The 23,390-nt window shown below is 57.3% G+C and overlaps 1 protein-coding gene across 1 annotated transcript in view; it reads left to right on the forward strand.

The window, feature by feature from the left end:
- Positions 1-4,237: 4,237 nt before the first annotated feature.
- Nos1 (nitric oxide synthase 1) overlaps positions 4,238-23,390 on the forward strand; it is a 67,422-nt gene continuing 48,269 nt past the window's right edge. Inside the window, exons 1-2 of the mRNA XM_071612517.1 lie at positions 4,238-4,962; positions 17,045-17,171. Of these exons, the coding sequence (XP_071468618.1) occupies positions 4,238-4,962; positions 17,045-17,171 (852 nt within the window). The remainder of the gene's footprint in view (positions 4,963-17,044; positions 17,172-23,390) is intronic.

Consider the following 23,390-nt stretch of genomic DNA (forward strand, 5'->3'; position numbering starts at 1 on the left):
GCCGCCATATTGGACCGCGTGGCCCTGGGCCATGGAGGTGCAGCGGGTCCACGTGGAGGGAGCCCCTCGGTCCTCCAGGCCTCTGTTCCTCGTTTGGGAATGAGGAAGCCGGTCCAGAGGATCTCAGCGGCTTCCCTTCGTCCTAATCTTCATCCGGCTTTCAGTGCTAGAAATGGAAAGCCATGACAAACCAGGGCGAGCGGGTGTCCCAGAGAAGCTTAATCTCCTCATCTGTGAAACGAGGAGCCACCGAGTGTGACCCTGATCGGGGTGAGGACGAAAAACGGAGCAACAGATGCGGAAGCACTTTGGGGAGGCGAGGGAGGGAGGGAGGGAGGAGGGAGGGGGGCCCAGTGCCATGGATTGCCATCAGGATTACGGTTGACAATGGGAAGGAACCCTCAGCATCTACTCACGGGGACCTGGGCTACCAATTTCCTCAGTTCACATCGCTGAGCCTCAGGCTTCCATCAGACACCCCTGGCCCCAAGTTCTGCCCACAGTAAACTCAACAGCACTCAAACATGCTGGTAGTTCCCCAGTTACAGAAAGGAGGCCCAGAGTGGGCGATGGCATGCCCGGGGTCACACAGCAAGGAGGTCTCATCAGACGCTGGCCTGTTTGGGTCCTGCCTTTCCACTGGCACTCGCCCCACCCCTCTCCTCAGCCACTCATTTCCTCGCAGGAAGGTAAGTGAAATAAATATACCCGAAACCGCTGAAGTACTCGAATGAGGCTCGGGGCCAAGGATTGTTTCCATGGTAGATACTCTGGCGTGCGCGTGGGATTTGTTGAAAATCCCAGCTCCAGAAGCGGAGGCGGGTTGGCAGGCTGTTCTAGCCAGCTTCGTCACCTGTGGTCGGTGACCGCCCCCAAGGTGAGACCAAGGTGGGATTCCTTTGTGTGCCTTCCAGGGAAAGACCCCCCTGCAGACCCCAGTGGAGCAGAAAGTGACCGGAATGAAACCCAGGAAGCCCAAATCATCTCATCTCTCCTAACAATCACAGGAAACCGCTTCTCTCAGTGTTGACCCTGTGACGTCGTCACGTTTCCTGCGTTTGGGGCTTTCTTTGAATCCTCCCAGTTCCCCAGATGAGTGGTCACTGCTGATGGCCCCATTTTACAGATAAGCAAATTGATAGGGGGGGGAGCAGATAGAGAACTCACCCAGAGACAGAGACAGCCAGGAAGGACCTTGCAAAGCCTCCTGGTGGCTGGATGGAGGCCCGAGAAGGCTTCCGGGTTCCAGGCATCCACCAGCTGGGACCAGGGGGGTGACCTGGAGCAGCTTGGTGGATGGATCTGGATGATGAGCACCGGCGACCCTGACCATGGTCAGGATGAGATTGAAACATGAAGAAGAGACACGGAGTATTGTGGAATTGTTACTAAGAAATGGGGAGCGCTCGGAATTCATAGGTCAGATTGTGGGGTGTGCATGTGTGTGCGTGTGTGTGTGTGTGGGTGCATGTGTGTGTGCATGTGTGTGTGCATGTGTGTGGTGCACATGTGCAGACACTGAATATCCCTGACTCTCCAACTCCAGCATCTTCCCCAGTTTCCCAGAGGATCGACTTCCTCTCCTAGTGCCAAGACCTGAGAGGTCAACAGCAACCCCATGTCCCAAGCACCAGCCAAGAGCCCAGCCCGATTCTAGAAGGCTCCCGAGGAGACAGTAAGAGAAGGAGCCCAGAGTAGCTCTGACATGCCGAGCGTGGGTGTGCGTGGGTTGCTTGATTTCTGTTTTCTTTTTTCCAAAGCAAAGGACACAGAAGACCAAGTCCAATCTCTGTCCCCTATTGAGGTCTGACCCAATCCAGCAACTGGAAGAAATAGGCTTAGGGGTCTTGCCCCTCTCCCCACCCCCCAAAAAAAACCCCACCTACAAATTCTTTTTTTCCTTAAAGAATAGAGCCCAGTGTCCAACACGAACACCTGAGCGCTGCCGAGGTCCCCGCTGTCTCTGTCCCCACTAAGCAGCCAGCATCTTGGATTCGGTCCCCAGGAGGAGAACTCAGGAAGGAGGAGAGGGTGGGGGACCCTCCAGGGGAGAAGGGCATGGTGACGTGGGGTGTCTTCCCTGCACACCAGAGCCCCGGCAGAAAGAGGCTGAAAGACACTCCACTGGTGGACACACGGCCACACACAGCCAACAAGGGACGCAGCGTGAGGTCGATGCATGAATACACACAGAGCCACACACAGGACACCAGATGGAGGTGGCTGGGCCCAGGGATGCGCCACTCCTCGCCCACACGGGCCAGCGGGTTATGTAATGTAATGCTCTCTGCGGCCGAGCTAGCCACCCTCCCTCCAGGGGAGGCCACCGCCTCTGGGGGGTGGGGTTCTCTGTACCCACCTCCTGCTCTTAGTGCCTTAGCCCTGGGGTGACCCCAGCAAGTTGCTAAAAGGGAACCAAGTGTGTCAGTTTGCTAGTAGTGGCAGATGGGGGCTCCCCCCTTGTGCTAAAATGTGGTGAGGACACAGGTGGGGGGGTGGCATGGAGCCAGACCTGGAACTTGAGGGTAGAGAAGGAGACCAAGGGGCGTTCTGATGCCCCCAACCCCCCCACAGATCTCCTGCCCCAGCCCAGAAGGGGCAGTGGACACATTGCTTTAGTGCCCTTTTTCCACCGCTGTGAGCGATTTTAGAGGAGGAGAAGTGTACCGTGTCTGGAGGGGAGTCCTGTACTGATGAGGTCGAGATTCCCAACCCAAACAGCTCACCCCTGAACCTTCTCGCATCATCTCACACGGGAGCCTCTGAGGGGGACACCTCACGTCTAAACCCTCACACACGTGGACACGGAGACCCAAAGACGCAGCCCCCTGTGGACACACCATGGGGTGGGGGGTGTGCTCACCTGAGCCACGGCATCTGCAGCCCTTGGTACCCCAGCCACACCCCACACTGCTCAGCAAGGGGGGATCCCTCACTTGAGAATCGCCAGTGTTTCAAAGAGTGAAACCGAGACTTGAGAGAATAACTAGAAAGTCAATTTAAAATGATTAGCATGTAAGTTTCAGAACTCAGGCTCCAGGGTGAGGCTGCCCGATTTCCAACCCTCCCTCTGCCGCCGTCTCCTGAGTGGTCCTGAACAAAGATCTGAACCCCCTCTGGCTTCGGCTTGCACATCTATCGAGGGGTGATCACAAGGGTCAAAACAGGAACTTACGCAGGTCAGGAGCGTCAGTGCAATAGCTGCCATCGTATTTCGTCTTGCGGGGGGAGCTTTTCTTCCTCAATCAGCGAGGATTCTTTGAGCGCTGAGATGTGCCCCGAGATCCCCAGGGTTACAAAAGCCTTGGGGACTGATTGTGTTTTAATAGGGTCACGTCTCCGTCTTTGAAATTAAAACAAGCTAATCATTATAAAAATGGTCCCAAAGGTCGGCTGGCATCCCCTGTCCCTGGGTCCGTGGGAGGTGGTATCCTTCTTCTTCGGGTGGGTTTGTGGGGGGCAGTTCGTGGAAGGGCTGGAATGAGGGGCCAGAGAGCCCAGGCCGCGGAGCTCCTGGGCTTTGCTGACAGCCACGTGGCAAGTTGGAGTGACGGCTTCTGCGTCGGGACAGAGATAAGGGAGGTCCTGTGAGTCTTCCCATTTGCTTTCTGACTGTCCCCCATTTCCCCCAAGGAGACCCTCGGGTGGCTGAGGGCTTCCATCTTGGAGGTGAAACCAGACAGCTTGCAGCTCATGGGGGAGACTGTCCCCTCGAGGACCAAGGTTCCACCTCTAGGTTGGCTTCAGAGCCCCAGGTGTCTGGGCTAGACTGGACGCTGGTCTGCGTTGTCACCCTCGTCTTGAAGGTGGGGTGGGGTGGTCCCTTGATCTCTTCATCTCCCTTCCCTCCATTCATGCCCTTGTCCCCTCTCTTCAGCTCCGGAAGCCCCCGATCTCATCTGCATCTAACAAGCCGCTGACCAAGATGCCCAGGGAAGAGCCCACATCCATCACGCGTCACCTCTAGACACCCCCCAGACGCTCCTCCCCGGCCTGCTGACCTGTGGCTCAGGGACACGTCCCACTGCTCTCCTGACGTCTGTCTGCTGTCAGCCTCCTTAGAGGACCACCCGGCAATGAGCGGGTGACGCAGCGTTGACGTCAGAGACGGCGGAGGCTGAAACCTCTCAGCCGCTGTGTCCCCAGCTCCTCTCTCGGCAGAGCCGAGTCCTGGAGAATCCGTCTCGGCTGGATAGGCTTTGGGGTCTTCAGGCTGGACCCTCGGAGGCCAGGCGCCATGGAAGAGCACATGTTCGGGGTTCAGCAGATCCAGCCCAATGTCATCTCCGTCCGCCTCTTCAAGCGCAAAGTCGGGGGCCTGGGGTTCCTGGTGAAGGAGCGCGTCAGCAAGCCCCCCGTCATCATCTCGGACCTGATTCGCGGGGGAGCCGCGGAGCAGAGTGGCCTGGTCCAGGCGGGGGACATCATCCTCGCCGTCAACGGCCGGCCCCTGGTGGACCTCAGCTATGACAGTGCCCTGGAGGTGCTCCGGGGCATTGCCTCCGAGACCCACGTGGTCCTCATTCTGAGGGGGCCCGAGGGCTTTACCACGCACCTGGAGACCACCTTCACCGGGGATGGGACCCCCAAGACCATCCGGGTGACACAGCCCCTGGGACCTCCCACCAAAGCTGTGGATCTGTCCCAGCAGCCCTCGGCCAGCAAAGAGCAGCTGCCCGCGGTGGGTGGGCCCCCGGGCCCCGGGAACGGGCCTCAGCATGCCCAGGACGAGGGGCCGGAAGCCGGCTCGCTGCCCCAAGCCAACGGCCTGGCCCCCAGGCCCCCAAGCCAGGACCCTGCCAAGAAAAGCAGCAAGATTGGCCCCCAGGGCAGCCAGGAGCAGAACGAACTGCTCAGAGAGATCGAGCCCGTGCTGAGCCTTCTCACCAGCGGCCGCAGAGGGGCCGAGCGAGGGGCACCTGCCAAGGCGGAGACGAGAGACACAGGCGTCCAGGTGGACAGGTAAGCCCCCAGCCGCGCCGGAGCGTGTGTGCATGTGCGTGTGCAGTCCCTGAGACTCAACCTCGCAGCCCAGAGCCAGCCTGAGCTATCCCCACACCTGAACCTACCCCCACGTGACAACCCTTGAACCCCAAAAACCGTAATTACACAAGGTGCGCGGGCCTAGGCTGTGGCTCTCACCGCGAGACCCAGAGCCCATCCGTTACCCCGGCTCAGGGACTACTGTCTCCCCATCTCCATCCTGCATAATCCTCCAGGACCCCTGGAAGGTGGTATTTTGGGTGATCCCTGTGTCACGTGTGAAGTGGGGACACCCAACCTGTGTGTCCTTGGAACGTTTAGTTCTCGTCTCCAGAAGAAGGAAGGAGGAGAGTCTCAGACCCACTCGTGGGGTGGAGTGGGACCCTTCTGATGGGCAGATGCTTGGGGGCTCCTGTGGTCCTGGACGTCCACTCCCAGAGCCAGTGGCCAGGATCGGTCCTCAGGGTTCTCCTGGTTCCCCAGGGTGAGCACAGGGGGCCTCTTAGGTGGGAGCCCAGGAACTGGCGCTTCCTGGGCCCCTGCAGAGCTGACCCACGGGAACAGCCCACTGAGGCCTTGAGGGGTCCTCTGTCCACCCAGCAGGTGTCCTGAGTCTGAGTGGGTGGACTTATGTCCTAAAGCAGCTGCAAGATCTGGAACGAGGGTGTCCCCTTGTTTGCTGGGAGACCCTGGAGAGTGTGGTCTGGGCACAACCCCCACCTCCCGGTCTCACTGACCCTCCCTGGTCCTCAACACTGAGGCCACTGGACGGGATGCGGCTTGCGTGGGCACAGCCTCCCGCCTGCAGACAGCTGACCCCCGCTGCGTCCAGTCTTCCACACCCTTGACCGTGATCCCAGGGGTGACTACCAGGATTCCTGGGGGTTCTCCTTCAGCCACACCTGGACCTGTCTGAGCCACCCTGTGTGACGTGAAGGCCCCCCCAGGATCCCGGTGGGGAGCTGCTGCCCTCCAGGCTGCTAATGTGCCAGGGGCACAGAGACCCAGCACGCCAGGAGGGACGTCCTCACCCAGTGTGCAGGGCCCTCGGTGGCTCCGAGCACCACCCAGGGGAGCCCCCTCCTGCTTTGTTTCCCCAAGGAGGAGGCAGGGCCAGCTCCCAGCCTACCGCATCCGCCACGGCCCTCCCTCTGCCCCCAGCTCAACCTCGCCCGCGAAGAGGCGACCCACTTTGGAGGAGGGGAGATTTGACAGAAAGTCCCCAGGAGGTCCGGGGCCCAGGGAGGCCGTTTGGGGGAGCACTATAAGGAAGAGTGACCTTCAGGACAGCTCCTCCGCCCCCGGGTCAGTGGCTTTTTGTAAGTGCCCCCCTCTACTCTGGGAAGCTGCTTTGGGGACAGTGCCACCCCCCACACTTGATGGGGTTTGCATCAGTGGAATTCCCAGCTCCACCATAGAGAGAGCTTACAGTGGCTCCTGAGAAAGCGCCTGTCCCCGGGTCCCGGGTGGGTCTCCAGGGGAAGGTCACACTCAGCACCAATGGCTGCAAATGCGATAAGCGTCCAGCATCCAGGGGGACAGGTGTGTTGTTTCGGCCACTCCAGTGCCACCAGCTGCGTCACCAAGGCGACGCGATTCCCGACACGGTGAACGCGTCCTCCTGACACAATGGGTCCATCCGTCTTTCCTTGGTTTACCCAGCGTGGGGGACTCAAGGCTATTTTTAAAAGCCCTATTCGTGCAGGAGACAGAGCTGGGATCTCAGCCTGCTTTATATCTGTGGGAAGGTCCAAAGGTCCTGGGGCCATCGGACCCACCTGCCTTGTGTGGGTTTGTCCCTGGGGCTGCCTCTCCCCCCTCTGCAGCACCCAGAGGACCCCCGCCGGCCAGTTCCCAAGCAGGCTGTATTTGGGGTCAGTCTCGGGGCTGGCAGGCCTGGGGACATTCAAGCTCCCAGGTTCACGTAGCTGCCCCCAAATTCTCTTCCTCCCAACCAAGGGTCCCCCCATCCACGCTGTGTCTGGGGTGGGGATTGGCACTGGCATCTGGATGATGGAGGAACGGTCACCAGCTGGCCTGGGTGACAGTGAGGCCCACCAAGCCCAGAGCCGCAGGTCCAGGGCACCCCCAGTCTGTGGCCTCTGGAGCCTGTGAGGACGTGGGACCCTCAGGACGTGGGACTCTCCTGCTCAGCCACCTCCCTCTCTGTTTTCCTCCGGGAAACAGACTTAACCGGCGGCAGCTCTGGCTCCGTCACTCCCACTGCCCTCACGGCCACCCTGCTGTCGGGGTGTGGCACTTATCTGGGGGGAGAAGTGATATTTTCGCTGAAGACCTTTCCCTCCCGCGCCCCAGGAGGAGGGGGCCCTGGCAGGTGGGGAGGGAGAGAGGCTTAAATCCGGGTCCTCTGGCACCTTTAGTCCTTAGGAGCGGTCACTTTAAAAGGCTGCTTGTCGGAGAATATCCAGGTTGCTGGGCTTGCTGCCCTCAAGGAGGGTGTGAAGGAGGCCAAGGTCCCCGGCCCCGCGTCCATCTGGACCGGCAGGTCAGCCTCGCCCTGCATTCTGATCACTGTCCCCCCTTGCGGGGCACTTGGTCAGTGACAACGTACCTTCTTCAGAGACTGTGAATAAATAGGACGTGTGGCTTCAGCTCACTTTTCTCAATGAGGTACCCGAGGCTCAGAGAGGTGAAGTCACTTATCCAGGGTCACACAGCCCCAGCCCCAGGGTGCTGCCCTGATTCTACCTAGAAGTTTCCCTGCAAGTGTCCAGAGTTAAAGGAAAAGGAGGCAGGAGGGGGCCGCTAAAGGAATGGAAGCAGTTTCAAGCCCAGAGAATCCACCTCATGGTGGGGGTGAGAGGAAGGCCGGCCCCATGCTCAAGTCCTTTGGTAAATTATGTCCTTTGCTCTTGACGGTGCCCCTGCCATCCTCCTGATGCAGAAACCAAGCCTCAGAGAGGTATAGTCACTTGTCCCAGGTCACACAGCTTACAGGTGACGAAGCCCAGACTTGGCCCAAGCCCATGCCCTTGACCTCGGCCAGCTTGGTAGATGATGTGTCCGTCTCAGTGCACGCAGCTGCTGACCAGCCAGTTTCTGAGGAGATCAGGGGATTTTCTCAGAGCCCTTCCAAAGCTGGTAACCCTGGCTCATGCAGATGGAGACGCCTGAGACCTGGTGTCCCTCGAGACGTGGAGCAGGCTCTCCGAGGGTCAGGCAAGGGCCCTTCGTCGTCCTTCTATCCTCCTCGTGAACAAACCCGTCGCCCCGGGTCTTCTCTAGGCCTGTGACCGAGGGAAGCCCTTCCTCCATCTAAGGCCGGTCCCCCTTCGGGATGTCCCTGCTGTCCCGTCAGAGCTCTGGGATCAGCCCACCTGCCCGCCCCCCACCCCCCAAATTTGCCTGCAACCAGGGGCTTCTGACTGTCCTCCATGCAAGGAGCCTCCGTTCTGCCCCCATCCTCTTCAGAGCACAGGGGACCCAGGGATGACCCTCTGCCCCGATCGCCCCCCCCCCCCCAGGGCCGTATGAAACAAGAAAGGAAGAAGAAACCAACAGACGCTTGCAATCATCTTAGAAAGAGATTCATGCTGTGGAGGAAATAGAACAGTGACTGGAAAGGAAGTGGCTTGGGGTTGGGTGGAACATTAGATCAGGGGTCCGAGAAGGGCGGAAGGGGCCCACCGTGTGGAATCTAGGGAAGGTTGTTCCCGGCAGAGGACACAGCAGGTGATGCAAAGGTCCTGAGGCAGGAGCCAGGTTGGGATGTTCCAGGAACATCTGAGGGGCTCGAGTTTCAGTGACTGGGGCAGGGGGTCGGCGGTGAGGTCGGACACGTGGGTGGGGCCATCCTACCCCCACCCCTGTCCCCACTTGCTCACCATATCAGCCGGCCATAGCTATTACCACGAAGTACCCGATCTCAGAGGCACCCGTCGCTCTCACAGCCTGGGAGACCTGGAGCCAGACGGGGGGCTCCCTGGGGTGAGATCACATCAGGACCTCAGTGAGGTGGCTTCCCTCCTGGGGACTCTTGCCCTTCCCAGCTTCTAGATTTACATTTTTCACATTTCCACGCTCCTGTGGCCCCATCCTCCAGCCTCAAAACCTCCTGCTTCATGATCCTAGCCCCTCCTCCTTCTAGAGGTCATAGTCCAATCGCCCTCTGCCCTCTGACCTCTTGTAAGGTGTTTTAGTCCGTTTTTTTTTTTTGTTTTATTTTTGTCACTGTGACCAAAAGACCTGTCAAGAGTCACGTAGAGAAGGAAAATTTTATTGGGGTTCATCGTTTCAGAGGTTCAGCCCACGATCAGCCAGCTCCAGACCTCTGGACCCAAGGTGAGCAGAACCTCATGGCAGGAGAATGTGGCAGAGGAAGAAGACAGCTCAGGGCCTGGCCACCAGGAAGCAGAGAGACATGTGATAACACTTAGGGCCCATCCAGATAATCCAAGACCATCTTCCCATCTCCAGATCCTTCATGTCCCAGCAAATGTATGAAGACTTTTTCCATGTTTTCCTGTATTAGTCCATTTTCTGTTACTGTAACCAAATACCTGAGGCTAGGTGCTTTATGAAGAAAAGAGTTTCCTTTGCTCACGGTTCTGAAAGTTTAAGAGCATTGGTGCTGCATCCTCTCACCCTGGTGAAGACTGCACAGCAAGTGGCATGACGGCCAGAGCCTGTGTGGGAGGAGGTCATGACAAGACAGGAAGCCAGAGAGGGGCGGGGCTGGGCTTGCTTCTTATAACAGCTCTCTTGTGAGCGCTAACTCTGTGTCCCAGAGCACCACCTTAATCCCTTCCCAGGGCAACTCCCTCTATGACATAAGGACCTCCCACTAGGCCTTGTCTCTGAAAGGTTCTACCAGCTCAGCCCACTACCCAGAGGACCAAGGTCCCAATTCTTAGAGATTCCTCCCAGACCTGCCGTTCAAGTTCCTTGGGAAGGTCAGTGGCGGACACACCTGTAGCAGGTCCCGCTCCTGCCAAGTGACACCTTGTGGGGTACATTGCCCCGTTGAAGCTCCCTGGAACATCAGTCCGAGGATAGACGTCCACTTAGAGAACTGAGGGTCACGTGTGGTTCTCCAAGTTGGCTTTGGCCTGCACAGTTTTCTGAAAACGAGTTGGTAGTGAAATGAAAAAAATCAAGAGATTTCACACTAAAAGTGGTTTCTAGACTTTCAATAGGTGGATCCAGTTGTCCCTGTGTGTCCAAGGGGGATTGGTCCCAGGACCACCCTCGGATCCCCAAGCCTGAGGATACTCAAGTCCTTTAAATGCAATGGCTTAGGATTTGCATATAAGCTACAGAACCTCCCACCCTACACTCCAGCCCGGCTCCAGGTGGCTTAGAATAACTGATACAGCGTAGCGACTGTGTCCATAGTTGTTACACTGAGTGGCTTAGGGAACAAAGACAAGAAAACAATCTGTAGTGTTTAGTACAGGAACCGATATTTTTTTTTCAAATATTTTAAACCCGTGATTGGTTGAATCCAGGATGTGGGATCCGTGGGCACCCAAGGTCCACCGCCCTGTGAATCAGAAGACCTCTTAAAGCACAGCTGCATCCTGGTGGGGTGTCCAGCACAGGATCTGGGAGGGAGTGTCATTCTCCAGCACCCAAATCAGCCCGATCCCCTTACTTACTTTTCTTTACTAGCCAGGACCCTGAAGGCATGAGTTTCAGATTCCTGCCGGGTTCTGGGATACTAGAAATTACGAGGATAATGTGGGCGCGAAGGTGCACACCTGTCATCCCAGCAGCTCGGGAGGCTGAGGCAGGAGGATCGTGAGTTCAAAGCCAGCCTCAGCCACAGCAAGGCACTGAGCAGCTCAGTGAGACCCTGTCTCTAAATAAAATACAACACAGGGCTGGGGATGGGGCTCAGTGATTGAGTGCCCCTGAGCTCAATCCCTGGTGCCCAAAAGAAGAGAAATTAAGAGTCAGGATAGGGACAGGGCCCAGCCTCCACTCCAGCTTCCACCGTCTGCTGTGGAATTCCCGCTCTGCGAAGCATTTCTTCCAACATGAAATCAAGGATTAAATCTCCGCCGAGACCCCAGATCCAGTCTCCACAGCCCCCAGCTGCCCTGCCCAGGTGGAGGCCCGGAGCGAAGGCCAGCCCGGTGTGGAGAAGGAGGAGTCCGCCGTCTGTGGAACACGGGCTTCCTGCCAGGGCCGGCTGCTCCTTGGCTGGCTGGGCCGGAGCCGGCTGCAGCCCACCTGGCTGTGCCCAGCACGCATGCGCGGCCCACCTGCTCCCGGCCAGGTCCGCGGGGTTGGTCCGTGGTCCGCGCTGGGCTGACTGACGCACGCAGCATCCCTTGGACCCAGGCCCAGGCCCCACCCCCCCGTGCCCTCTCTGCAAGTGATAGGGGACCTGGCTACCAGGGAGGCTCGGTGGCAAGGACCTGGCGAAGGTTCTGTGAAATGTGACTGCGATGCTGGGCTCGGGAGGGGGAAATCACCGGCCAGTGCAGGGGAACAGAGAGGGACTTAGGGTGGATCCTGCCCAAGAGGGCAGCGAGGCCGGCCAGTGGAGGCTCCTCGTCACCCCTGGCCTCCTGCGAGACAGGAGCGCTGGGAGGCAGCAGGGGAGGGGCAGCTGGCCAGGAAGGACTCGCTGACCACCGCTAGAGGCCGGCCAGGGAGCTCCCGGGGACACGGGCCTCCTGCCACAGCTCCCCCAGGGTGCCCAGCCGGACCCCTCCGCTCACTCTGCAGGGCCGGGCGGGAATCAGCATCTGAACAAGTCCTTCATTGAATTCTCTGCTCCTGAAGTTTGAGAATCGCCAAATGTGGCACGTGATGGGGCTGAGGATGCTGGTCCCCATCAAAATGCCGAGCCCAGGGGGAGGGGTGGCTTTTCCACAGGGGTAGGGACCCCCGAGAGGGGGTGGGGTGGGAGCCACTTAGCCAAGGCAAATTTCTCCATCCCACATGGGAACAGGGAGTAGCCAACCATCTTCTCAGACCCTTGGGTGGACAGGAATGGGAAGCCCAGGTTGGGGTGCTCAGCACCCCTCCGTTGGAGGAACCCGATTTTGCAAGATCCAGAGATGCCTGTGGTTTCGTGATTCGGGTGGGAGCTGGTTCCTGGCCCACAGTGTGTCTTGGTGACGAGTGCCACTCAGTTCCTACCGTGCACAGGACAGGACCTGCCACAGAGAAGTCTCTGGCCCAGGACATCCTTAGTGCCCAGGCGGAGAAACTTAATCACTCAGAGCAGCTGGGTGGGTACAGGACGGACGTGGGGACAAAGCAGTGTGACTGTCCAGCCCTCTCAGCAGTGGAGAGAAACCACCACCCAGCATCATTTTGGGTTGTTTTATTTTGTGTTTTTTTTTTTAAATGGAGAATTGATAAAACAGACCTTCCAAAATCCTCTTCACCAGATGAAGGCAATCAACATATTGAGCTCTTTTGTCAAGAACATCCAATATTTAAACGTAAGTTTCCTCACGAGTGTGAGGGCCAACCAAATAGCTCCCGGGGTTCCCCCAATAAGCCCTGTTCACGGTGATGCTGAGCTTGGACAACCGTGAGAATGTCCTTATTTTCCTTTGTGGCCCACTGGCTGTGTGACCTTGGACAAGTGGCCTAATCTCTCTGGGCTTCTGCTTCCTTAGTTGTGAATGAAGATGGACTTAGCTCATGTGGAGGTAGTGCTGACTGTGGGCCAGGCATCTTGTATGCGTCCTCTCCCTTAGTCCCCCGGGGAGAGATGGGGTGTGAAGTGGCAGAAGGGATGAGTGGGGGTTGGTTCTCAGCAGAAGGAAGGTGAAGAGCCATCCAGGGGCACCGTGGCACGCACCTGTAATCCCAGCCACTCAGGAGGCTGAGGCAGGAGGATCCCAAGATCAAGGCCAGCCTCGGCTGAACCTGTCGCAGAATAAAAAATAAAAAGGGCTGGGGATGTGGCTCGGTGGTTGAGCACCCTGGGTTCAGTCCCCAGGACTACAAAATAAAAGAGTTGGGGGGGGGAGAGAAGGAGGAGGAGGAGGAGGAGGAGGAAAAAAAAGGGATCCAGGAAAGAGCAGGATATAGATCCGATGTCCTTCTTGGAAGAGGAGAGAGCGTGGTTGGGACCAGGAAGGAGGGCGGTGCAGAGAGGAGGTGCAGAAGAAAAGCCCAGGGTCCCAGGGCTCAGGGTCTCCATGAACAAGATGGGACCGCGCCAAGGCTCTGGGTCCAGACGTCGCCTCCTGTGCCCCAGCACCAGGAGAGACGCCCCCTCTCTCAACTGGAAGCTCCGTGGCTTCTCCCTCCCCATCGTCAGAGACATTCAAGCTTCAAGCTGAAACGTCCCGTCCGATGGCCCCAAGCCACTTATGGCTCCTTGAACTTGAGTCAGAGTTGAGTAGGAGTGAAAATTCTATTCCTCCGTGAGAGGGGCCAGGTTTCAAGTGCTCAATGGCCAGGGGGCTAGTGGCCTTAATATTGGTCGGTAAGATGTGAACAATCCGCCATCGCAGACAGTTCTAGACCCTCCCTGATCCCTGCAGAAGCAGAAGTCCCTTTGCTTCAGTTTGATGAGCCCAAGCGGCTGCAGGTGTGGCTCTGCCGGCTGAACAAGCCCACGGGCTGTCTCGAGCCACCGTTTCAGGCAGAGTCCAGCTGAAGCAGGTCGGGTCCAGCGCTGCAAAGCCAAGAGGTGACCTCCCTCGGAACCCATTTGCAGCCTGTGTCCTCACGGTGGATGCTCCTCTCCCTCTGGCTGGGTAGACACCACTGCGTAGCAAGCCCCTCCACAGGTAGATCCCAGGTGACCGACTGGCGGCAGTACGCCCCGCTCCCTCCCTGGGACCCGGTTACCGCCGGCAGCTGGTGGGCTGGGAAGCTGGCTGAATCTACTCCGGATTTTGCTCTTGGGAGATCGGAAGCAGCATAGCTCAACCTAGATGCTCCCCATGGTCCCGGAGGAAAAATATTTTTCCCCTTCTCATCACACAGGACTCTAAAATAAGTTCGTGTTGGCACAAACACTTCAAATGCATTATTGAAACAGAGGTGTGCTTGGATTTTAAAAAAGAAGAAGAAAGAATAACAATAAAGAAACTTGAAGTTCCCCCCGCAGGGTCACACAGAATGAGCTAGGTGATCCATTGCAGAGTTGCCCAAGTAATTGACCCTGTCCTTTTTATAAATAGGCCTAATAGAAATGTGGGGTTCCTTGTTCTGTCGCCTCTGGCTTAGAATGAATATCCTGACTAGTTTTTCCTGTCTGTATTTTTTAAAGGAAAGCATCTGGGCTGGCCATCACTCAGACCTGGTTGCAAACCCCAGTTCTCTGGCTCTGTGCTTACTGTGTGACCTTGGGAAACTTATGTAACCTCTCTGGGCTCCGTTTTCTCATCTGTAAAATAGGACTTTTAATGTCCACCAAGAGTTAATGAAATACCTTCTGTTCCAGTACCTGGTATGTTCCAGAAGCTCAGAATACATTTCCCTCCTCCCTTCTCTGCTGAGACCCCATTTATGGCCATGTGATATCATCAGAGCAGGAGTTTTAGATGTGAATTGGAGCTGAGTGGCACCAGGAGCCGCTCTCTCCACAGACGATTCCTCTGTCTGTCACTGTGTAGGCAAGCCATTGACTTGGGAAATGTCTGTAATCAAGAGCCACTCTGGGTTTGTTTTGGTGGCATTTTAAAGAGGGGAAGACAAAATGTTCCCTCTGATAAATGCGAACCTCTCCCACAGAAGGGCAGGAGTGGCTTTGATGTGGATCCGGGGACGACGAGGAGCCCAGCAAAGAGGGGTCTGGCTGACCCTGACTCAGCAGTGGGAGGGTCACCCCGGGCCAGGCACTCAGACGCACTGGCTCCCGGTTCTTCCCAGTGTTGTGGGCCATGGAGAGCGCTGTCTTGCCCGACGTCGGGGAACCGATATCAGAGAACAAAACTGGAAGATCCCAGAGACGGGCTGGGGGAGACCGGGGCGGCCTCGGGGCGGAAGGGCTGAGGCCAGACGGGCAGTGGGAGGCCTGGATGTCCACACCCAGTCCTCGCTCCATCTAACTGGGTGTCAGCCCACGAACGGGCTTGGAGGGTCCATTAGAGATCAAGGGCAGGATGGAGGAAGCTGAGCGGTGAGGGAGTCAGGCTCTGGCTCGGGAAGCAGCCTGAGTTTGCATCACCGTCACTGGCTGTGTGACGTGAGTGAGCAACTGCGCTTCTCTGAACCTCGGTTTCCTCGTACGGTGCTGGTTGTGATGGTGATGGTGGTGATGCTGAAGACGGTCATGGTGAAGAGGAGGAGAATGATGATAATGATGGTGGGGAGGGAGGGAATCATGAAGATGTGTTGAAGTTGAGAGTGACCATTTTAAGGTGATTTTGGTGTTGATGGTGGTGGTGGTGGTGATGGTGGAGGTGGTGGTGATGGTGGAGGTGGTGATGGTGGTGGAGGTGGTGGTGATGGTGGAGGTGGTGATGGTGGTGGTGGTGGTGGTGGTGATGATGATGGTAGTGATGGTTTTGGTGGTGGTGGTGGTGGTAATGGTGATGATGGTGGTGGTGATGGTGGAGGTGGTGGTGATGGTGGTGGTGGTGGTGATGGTGATGGTGGTGGTGATGGTGATGATGATGATAATGATGGTGGTGATGGTATTGGTGGTGGTGGTGGTGGTGGTGATGGTGGTGGAGGTGGTGGTGGTGGTGGAGGTGGTGGTGGTGGAGGTGGTGGTGGAGGTAGTAGTGGTGGTGGTGGTGGTGGTGGTGATGATGGTGGTGGTGATGGTGGAGGTGGTGGTGATGGTGGTGGTGATGGTGGTGATGATGGTGGTGGTGGTGGTGGTGATGGTGGAGGTGGTGGTGGTGGTGATGATGATGATAATGATGGTGGTGATGGTATTGGTGGTGGTGGAGATGGTGATGGTGATGATGAGGATGGTGGTGGTGGTGATGGTGATGGTGAGGATGGTGGTGGTGGTGATGGTGATGGTGAGGATGGTGGTGGTGGTGATGGTGATGGTGGAGGTGGTGGTGATGGTGGTGATGATGGTGGTGGTGGTGGTGGTGGTGATGGTGGAGGTGGTGGTGGTGGTGATGATGATGATAATGATGGTGGTGGAGGTAGTAGTGGTGGTGGTGATGGTGATGGTGATGGTGAGGATGGTGGTGGTGGTGGTGGTGATGGTGGAGGTGGTGGTGATGGTGGTGGTGGTGATGATGATGATAATGATGGTGGAGGTGGTGATGGTGGTGGTGGTGGTGATGATGATGATAATGATGGTGGTGATGGTATTGGTGGTGGTGGTGGTGGTGGTGGAGGTAGTAGTGGTGGAGGTGATGGTGGTGGTGGTGGTGATGGTGATGATGATGGTGATGGTAATGATGATGGTCCCTGATGGTGATAGTTAGAGCCACTTCTTCAGGTGGACGTGCAGGACAGGCTAGAGTGTTGGGCTTTGCTCGTGACTGACTGTGTGACCCTGAGCCGTTGGCTTCCCCCGTCACCCACGCTATCTGTAAAACTGCGCCCGCTGCCCGTCCCTCCTGTAGGCTCACTGCGGGGTGAGCTGGGTGAAGCCCGCGCCCGGTGCACGTAGTAAGTGCTCCGTGAACGCGGCTCTCAGCGTGAACCATGATGTCACCTCTGCTCTGTTTCCTTTATTCTCAATCATTCTGGTGTCCTGAGCTGGTGGTGTTCCTAGGAAGCCCAGATCCTGGGCTGGGCTGGGAAGGGCCTGTGGCCGTGCCCACTGGCCTCGTGTCCCTCCTCCCTCCCCCCCCACTGGGTACCCGGTGTGAAGTCGCTCAGGGGTCGTGACACACAGAGCTCCCACAGGAGACGGCCCCCTGGGCCCCCAGGTGAAGTGCGCCGGAGAGAGATGTGAGGCACCCATGTCATGGCCATCCGGAAACAGTGTCCCCAACCTGGGTGGACACCAGGCACAGGGGTCAGCTTGGAGGAGCCCGCTTGCTGCCTGACAGGGGCTGCCCCCCATGAGGGAGTAACCCTGGCGGAGCAGCAGGTGGACGTCCAGCGTTCCCAGGGAGGCGTGTGAGTGAGTCCCCGGGTCCCCTACAGACTCGGGACCTTCAGACCAAGGCCGGGAGCCTGATGTGTCCACCTTGCCTTTCAGGGACCTGGATGGCAAGTCACACCGAGCTCTGCCCCTCGGCGGGGAGAACGACCGCGTCTTCAATGACCTGTGGGGCCAGGGCGGTGCACCCGTGGTCCTCAACAACCCCTACTCCGAGAGGGAGCAGGTAAGTGGGGCCGCTGGCCCGCCCCGGCCTCTCCCAGTAGGAAGCAGAGGGAGCGGAGGTAGCCCCTGTTGAGAAGGAGGCCAGCGGCCCTGGCTGCAGAGCGGGGAGGCCAGGCCAGCGGGCTCAGCCGGGGATGCAGATCTGGGGTTTGTTTTATTTGATTGTGAGCTTGCCATTTTTCCGATGTTAATTCTGTTTCTACCAGGAAAGGCATTTGTGTGATTCCACATTTAAAAGAGATCAAATATGCATCATGATACTTTCTCTCCCTTCACCTACACCCAGCTTCCCTCCCCAGACGCCAGCAACACTACTAATTTTTCTGTGTTCTTTAGCAACATCTTATGCTTAGACAAATGTGCACACACCTACTCTTTTTGTAATTTTGTATAAGAGCCCATGACACCTATTATGTTGCCCCTTGCATTCTTACTTATCCACATGTCTAGGGGATAAATCCCAAGTAATTGAGTCCTGTGTTCTTTTTGATGACTGCATACTATTCCAAAAGGAAGTCCTTCATGGCGGACACTTGGCTCATTGCCAGTCTTGTGACAGGGCTGTTGGATAGAACATTGTGCCGATACCTCATGTGGCACACCAGTGGGTTTATCCACAGAATAAATTCCTCTTTGTGAAATTGTTGAGTCAGAGGTCATGAGCGTTTATGGTCTATGAGTGGAAGCTGCCAGAAGATGCACTCTAGACATCACTGCCACCCCTCCAGAGACGCGGGAGCCTGACTGTTTTCCCACAGCCTCGCCAGCTCCATCTGCCATCAAACATCCTGGTCTTTGTCAATCGGCTGAGAGGTGTTGACAGCTGAGTCAGTATCCCTTTCCAAGAGTGGCTCGGTCTGGCTGGAGATCAGAGCGCCTTTTCCCTCTCTCGCCCAGGAAGAGCCAGGCCAGGCCCCAGCAGCCCCGGAGGGCCTGAGAGCTTCCCGCCTGCCCTCTGCACCTCTGTAGAGGTGGACGGACCAAGGGGCGTCTGGAGGGGCGGCCCAGGTCTCTCAGCCTGGGGGCCTGGGTCTCTGCCTCTGCACTTGATCTCGAGGTGGCCCCTTGAGCACCAGCTCATCAGAGCCCGGCCTCTCTGCAGAGCTCTGGAGGGCATTCCTGGTGGAGTGGCCTTCGCTGGCTGCTAACGGCTGGACAGAAAACAGGACTTCAGGGATCCTGTTGTGGGCCAGGCCGTGATCCCGCCGGTGGACTCCGCAACAATACCTGGGCATGTCAGGTGGGAGGGCGCGATCGTACCCTCTGACGATACGTCCTCAAACATCAAGGCCACGCTGGGGCTGGGGGTGCAGCTCAGCAGGAGAGCTTGGGTTTGGCACGTGCAAGGCCCTGGCTTCAGTCCTCAGGCCCGGAAAGGAAACAAGGCCCACCTTGTGCGGGTCCGGAATTCATCATTGTCTCAGACTTTTACACAGAAGTATTCGTAGCTTTGGTTTTAAATGTGCACCATCTGGCCTTACTGGGCTTCTCTTCCTATGGGACGGCTGTTCTGCGGGGGCGAGTATCAGCTGCCCTCTCTGGCAGGGCACAGCTCTCCGACGGGCCGCACTCCCCACCACCCCTTACTGCCCCTCTCATTGAGACCATGTGTCCCAGAGGGGACTGAGAGGCCAGCTCCATTTTCTGGGAGAAGAAGAAAAAGATTCTGAGGGTCTGAGTCCTCTGAGGCCCAGGAGCCCCGGGCAGAGAGACTTGGGATTTAAGTTCACCGCGTGACTCGACGTCCGGCCCTCGGCCTCGTCCACCCACCACCCAGTGACACTCAGAGCCACAGGCTGTGCGTCTGAGATGCGATTTCCCAGATGCCTCTCAGACACAGGGCGAGAAGGAGGCAGGGACCCAGGGCTCAGCCCTGTTGGAGCCCCAGGTTCAGGGCTGAGGAAACTGCCCAGTTCCCCCCTGATGGGCCCCCCCACAGCCACCAGCTCCAGAACTGTCCCCCAGATGAGCAAATTAATGAAAACCACGGTTCTCGTCCTCTGTCCTGAAGGACGGCCTCCCTTACGCAGCCTCCACTCTACCTAGAATCAGCTTCCCTCCTCCCAGTTCCAATGGTTTCTGCTTTTTAAAAATTGATTGATTTTAAAGCCTCCACAGAGGCTGAGCATTGTTCATAACACCAAGGGGGGGACCCGGCCACTACCTGCTTCTCTCAGTCAGGAAGGGGCAAGAGGCATTTCAGGAGCTTCATGTTTCCCCAGGACCAGGCAGAAAGGAACAGCGTGCCAGTGAAGCAAGGCAGACGCAGGTTAGACAGGAGAAGGAACTTTCTGACTCCTAAGACTGTTAGTTCTCTAAAAGAAAAAAAAAAAAAAAAACAGAGTGAAGTCCATCCCTTTGACCCAGAAGAGATTCCCATCATCTGTGAAGCTCCTGATGGTCTAAAGTCAAGGAGAATCAAACACACAGACACCTCTTTTTAAAAAAACAATCTCAGAAAGCTGAGCTGTTCATGTTTATCCAGGTGTCATGTCTCTTTGCTTGATATCCATGGTTGATGGAATGAATCTCTTCAGCCCTCACCATGAGTCCTCCCCAAACCTCAGTACGCACAGCCAGGCACGGAAGGAAAGACGGAGGCAGACCCCCCTGTCTTTGAGACCCTCCCAGCCACGTGTAGGGTGACAGAGGCATATACGGTGGCAATGGGTCTTAAAAGAGAGAGGGACACAAAATGTCCTGCGACTTAAACACCTTAGCAGCTACCAGCAAGGATTAGACCCCAAGGAGTGACTTAGGGCCTGGGTTTTGAGGATCGAGTAGGAGTCCGCCCACAAGAGAGAGGAGAAATGCATTATGGGAAGAGGCATGTCCCTGGCTGATACAGCCCGGGGCTCCCAGGGGTGCAGCAGGATTTGACCCCAGGCCACGGATCACAGGCCACTCCACAGGCTCAACCCCGGGCTCAGGACTTCCCGGTCGTCATTCTTATTCTCGTTTTGCTAGTTATTCTGCTGCTCTCGTGAGGCAGAGAGGACAAGAGGCACGTTCCTGTTGTACACAGGACACCCTGGGGACCCCCAAACAGAAAGGGACCACTGTTTTGTGACAAATCTGTGACGCACTCCCTTCAAGGTTACGTCACCGTCCTTGTCCATCACCCGAGTCAGTGCTGCAGGCCTCCTAGGGCCGAACTCCGGGATGTCCAGGCAGAGGGTCAGCAAGGTAGCCGGGGACAGGCAGGAGCTTTGGCAGCCTGGATTCCCAGCCCAGCTCCGTGGCAGGTGACGGAGCCCCTTCGCCTCTCAGACCTGTTTCCTCATCTAAAAAACGGGCGACTGATGATTCAATGAGCCAGTGGACGTGCAGAGGTCCAGCCCGGGGCTGAGCATCCAGGAGGCATTCACTAAAGGTAGCTGGAAAGGAAAGAAAATTTTGGGGGGGAGGGTACCAGGGATTGAACTCAGGGTGCACTCCACCCCTGAGCCCCATCCCCAGCCCTAGTTTGTATTTTATTTAGAGACAGGGTCTCTCTGAGCGGCTTAGGGCCTCACTTTGGCTGAGGCTGGCTTTGAACTCACGATCCTCCTGCCTCAGCCTCCCGAGCCGCTGGGATGACAGGCGTGCGCCACCACGCAGGGCAAGGAATGTGGTCCTGCCCTAGCCATCATCTTTTCATCAAGTATCTGCCTTGACTTCTGGAACCTTCTGCCCCTAAGACAAGCTGCAGACGTAGCCACACGTAGCAGGCACGGCACCGACGTCACCCTCAGAGCCCACCTGGCTGGCTTTAGCAGACCCCACAGGCACCATGCGGGTGACCTCTCAGGGTGCCTGTGGGGTACCCCTTTCCCCAGGCCTCTCTCTAACCTCCTGTGTTTTGATTCCTCCCTATGGAGGGTCCCCAGACCCCAAGCTAAAGTGCCATTCATCTCGCCCCCCACCTGGGCTCAGGCCCACTGCCCGGTGTCTCATCCAGCTCAGGCCAGAGCTGGGCACCCACGTCACTTAATCAAGAGCCCCGCAACAGGTCCTGCCACCCTGGGGGGCGGAGCCCGAGCGGAGCCGGGAAGTGTTTGGGTGCAGCCCTGCTGGTGTTTCCATGTATTTTATAACTGTTTGTTTTAACAGCTGAGTGTTGAGTCGATTCAGTGCAGCCTGTCCCAACCGTTATCTGGGCGGGACAGGATGTTCTGGCTGGGAAATCAGGGCTACTCCTCCGCATGCTGTCCGGCCGCCTTGCCCCGGGATCAAAGTGTCTGCCATAAAGGATGACAGGGCCAGAGAGGTCTTTTGCAAATCAACATCCACTGCCAAAACCCCGTTCAGAGACCCTTAGAGAGGTCAGGGGAGACCTTTGCTGAGGATCCCAGGATCTTAAATCTAAAACTGACTGTGCGATTCCAAGGTTCACATTTAACAGGACGCACAGATCGACGGGATACCATGGGGAGACGCTGCAAGACTGTTGCAGGATGCATTTTTAAAATGGATTTCTAGTGTACTTTTACAGTCTGGTCTGGTGATGGGATTAAGCTTAGAGTCTGGTCACTTCTGACTGCTGGGGTCTTGCTTGATTTGGAGAAAACATCAACAATCCAGTTCAAAGTCCCCTTCGGCCCGGCACGGTGGTGCACGCCTGTGATCCCAGCGGCTCAGGAGGCTGAGGCAGGAGGCTCGTGAGTTCAAAGCCAGCCTCAGCAACTTAGCGAGGCCCTAAGCAACTCAGTGAGACCCTGTCTCTAAATAAAACACAAACTAGGGCTGGGATTTGGCTCAGTGATCTAGTACCCCTGAGTTCAACCCCTGGTAACCCCCCACAAAAAAGACCCCCTTACCCGAGAAGATCCTTGCACCCCCTCCACTCCCGAAGCATGACAGGTCTAATTCCTGAGCACCCCGATTCCCCTCACACTGAAGCACATGGACATGAATTGGGGGGGGGGGGGTGTCAGAATAAATCATCGCTCACTTCTACCAAGTAAATAATGAATCACTTTGGACACAACACCTTGGGCGCATCACAGGGAGATCATACTGCCAGGTCCCAGTAAGTTACGATCTCTAAGTGGCAGGTTTTCATTGCGTGGACCGGTGGGGACCTGTGGCTCCATAGGTCTGCGGGCCTGGGCCCTGAGCTGCCACCGCTTGGCGCCAGGTTAGCTTGCTGCCCTGGAGAACTGCACCCACAGGTGGGCGTGGTGGTGCCCGGAGCCGCAGCAAAGGGCACCGTATGTGGCTTCTGGCCCCTGGTGTGGGTGGCCTGCTGCCAAGCCCGGCTCCAGCATGCTCCCCTCATTGGGGACAAGCCAAGCAGGGCAGGTTGCCGTGGCCTGGGATGGAGGACGTGGTGGCCGGTGCCAACAGTGTGAGACTCAGAAGGCGCCAGCCTTGAACAGCTTAGGCCTGAGCGTCCCTGTGTGTGCGCCACGGCTGCCCGGGCAGTTACCGCCAGCTGGGCAGCAGACCGCCTCAGCTGGGGAGGCCAGGACTCCAACGCCAAGGCCGGGTGGGCTGGTCCTCCTGAGGGCCGTAAGCGGGGCTCATTCCAGGCCTCTCTCTGTGCCTCGCACACCACCTGACGGTCTGCCTGCGCCTGGGTGTCCATCTCCAATTTCTCTCTTATTCTAAGGACGCTGGTTATTTGGGGATCAAAGACCATCTTAGCGACCTCACTTTAAATGAGGACCTCCATCCAGACCCTCCCTCCAGCCAGGCGCAGGGGAGGGGGGGGACGCACACCTGTCACCCCGGCAACTTGGGAGGTTGAGGCAGGAGGATCGCTATAGGCAAGACCAGCGTCAGCAATAAGCAAGACCCTGTCTCAAAATTTAAAGGACTGGGGACGGGGCTGCCTGGAGGAGCACTTATCTAGCATGTGTAAGCCCTGGGTTCCATCCCCAGGGGGAAAAAAAAGGCCTTATCCCCAAATAAGGTCACATTTGGAATTATTGGGGTTCAGGAGATCAGTGTATGGATTTGGAGGGACACAGCTCCTAGGACGGTCTGAGTCTCACAGATGTCTCCTCCCCTCGTGGTGGCTCCCAGACCTGGGGTCCCCAGGAGACTCGTGCCAGTGATCCCCACTTGGGCACGGCAGGCCCTGGGCCTGTCCCCGGCTCTTCCTGGATCTGGGTTGAGCGTCCACTTCCTGCCGCCCTCCTATCCCCTCGACCCGCGGCCGTTCCCCACCCTGGTGGCCTCTCCGCACTGTTGCCGCAGCTTCTCTGGGGACCTCTCTGCTTCCTGTGGCCCCCAC

This window comes from Marmota flaviventris, chromosome 1 (assembly GCF_047511675.1).
Source record: "Marmota flaviventris isolate mMarFla1 chromosome 1, mMarFla1.hap1, whole genome shotgun sequence".
NCBI lineage: Eukaryota > Metazoa > Chordata > Mammalia > Rodentia > Sciuridae > Marmota > Marmota flaviventris.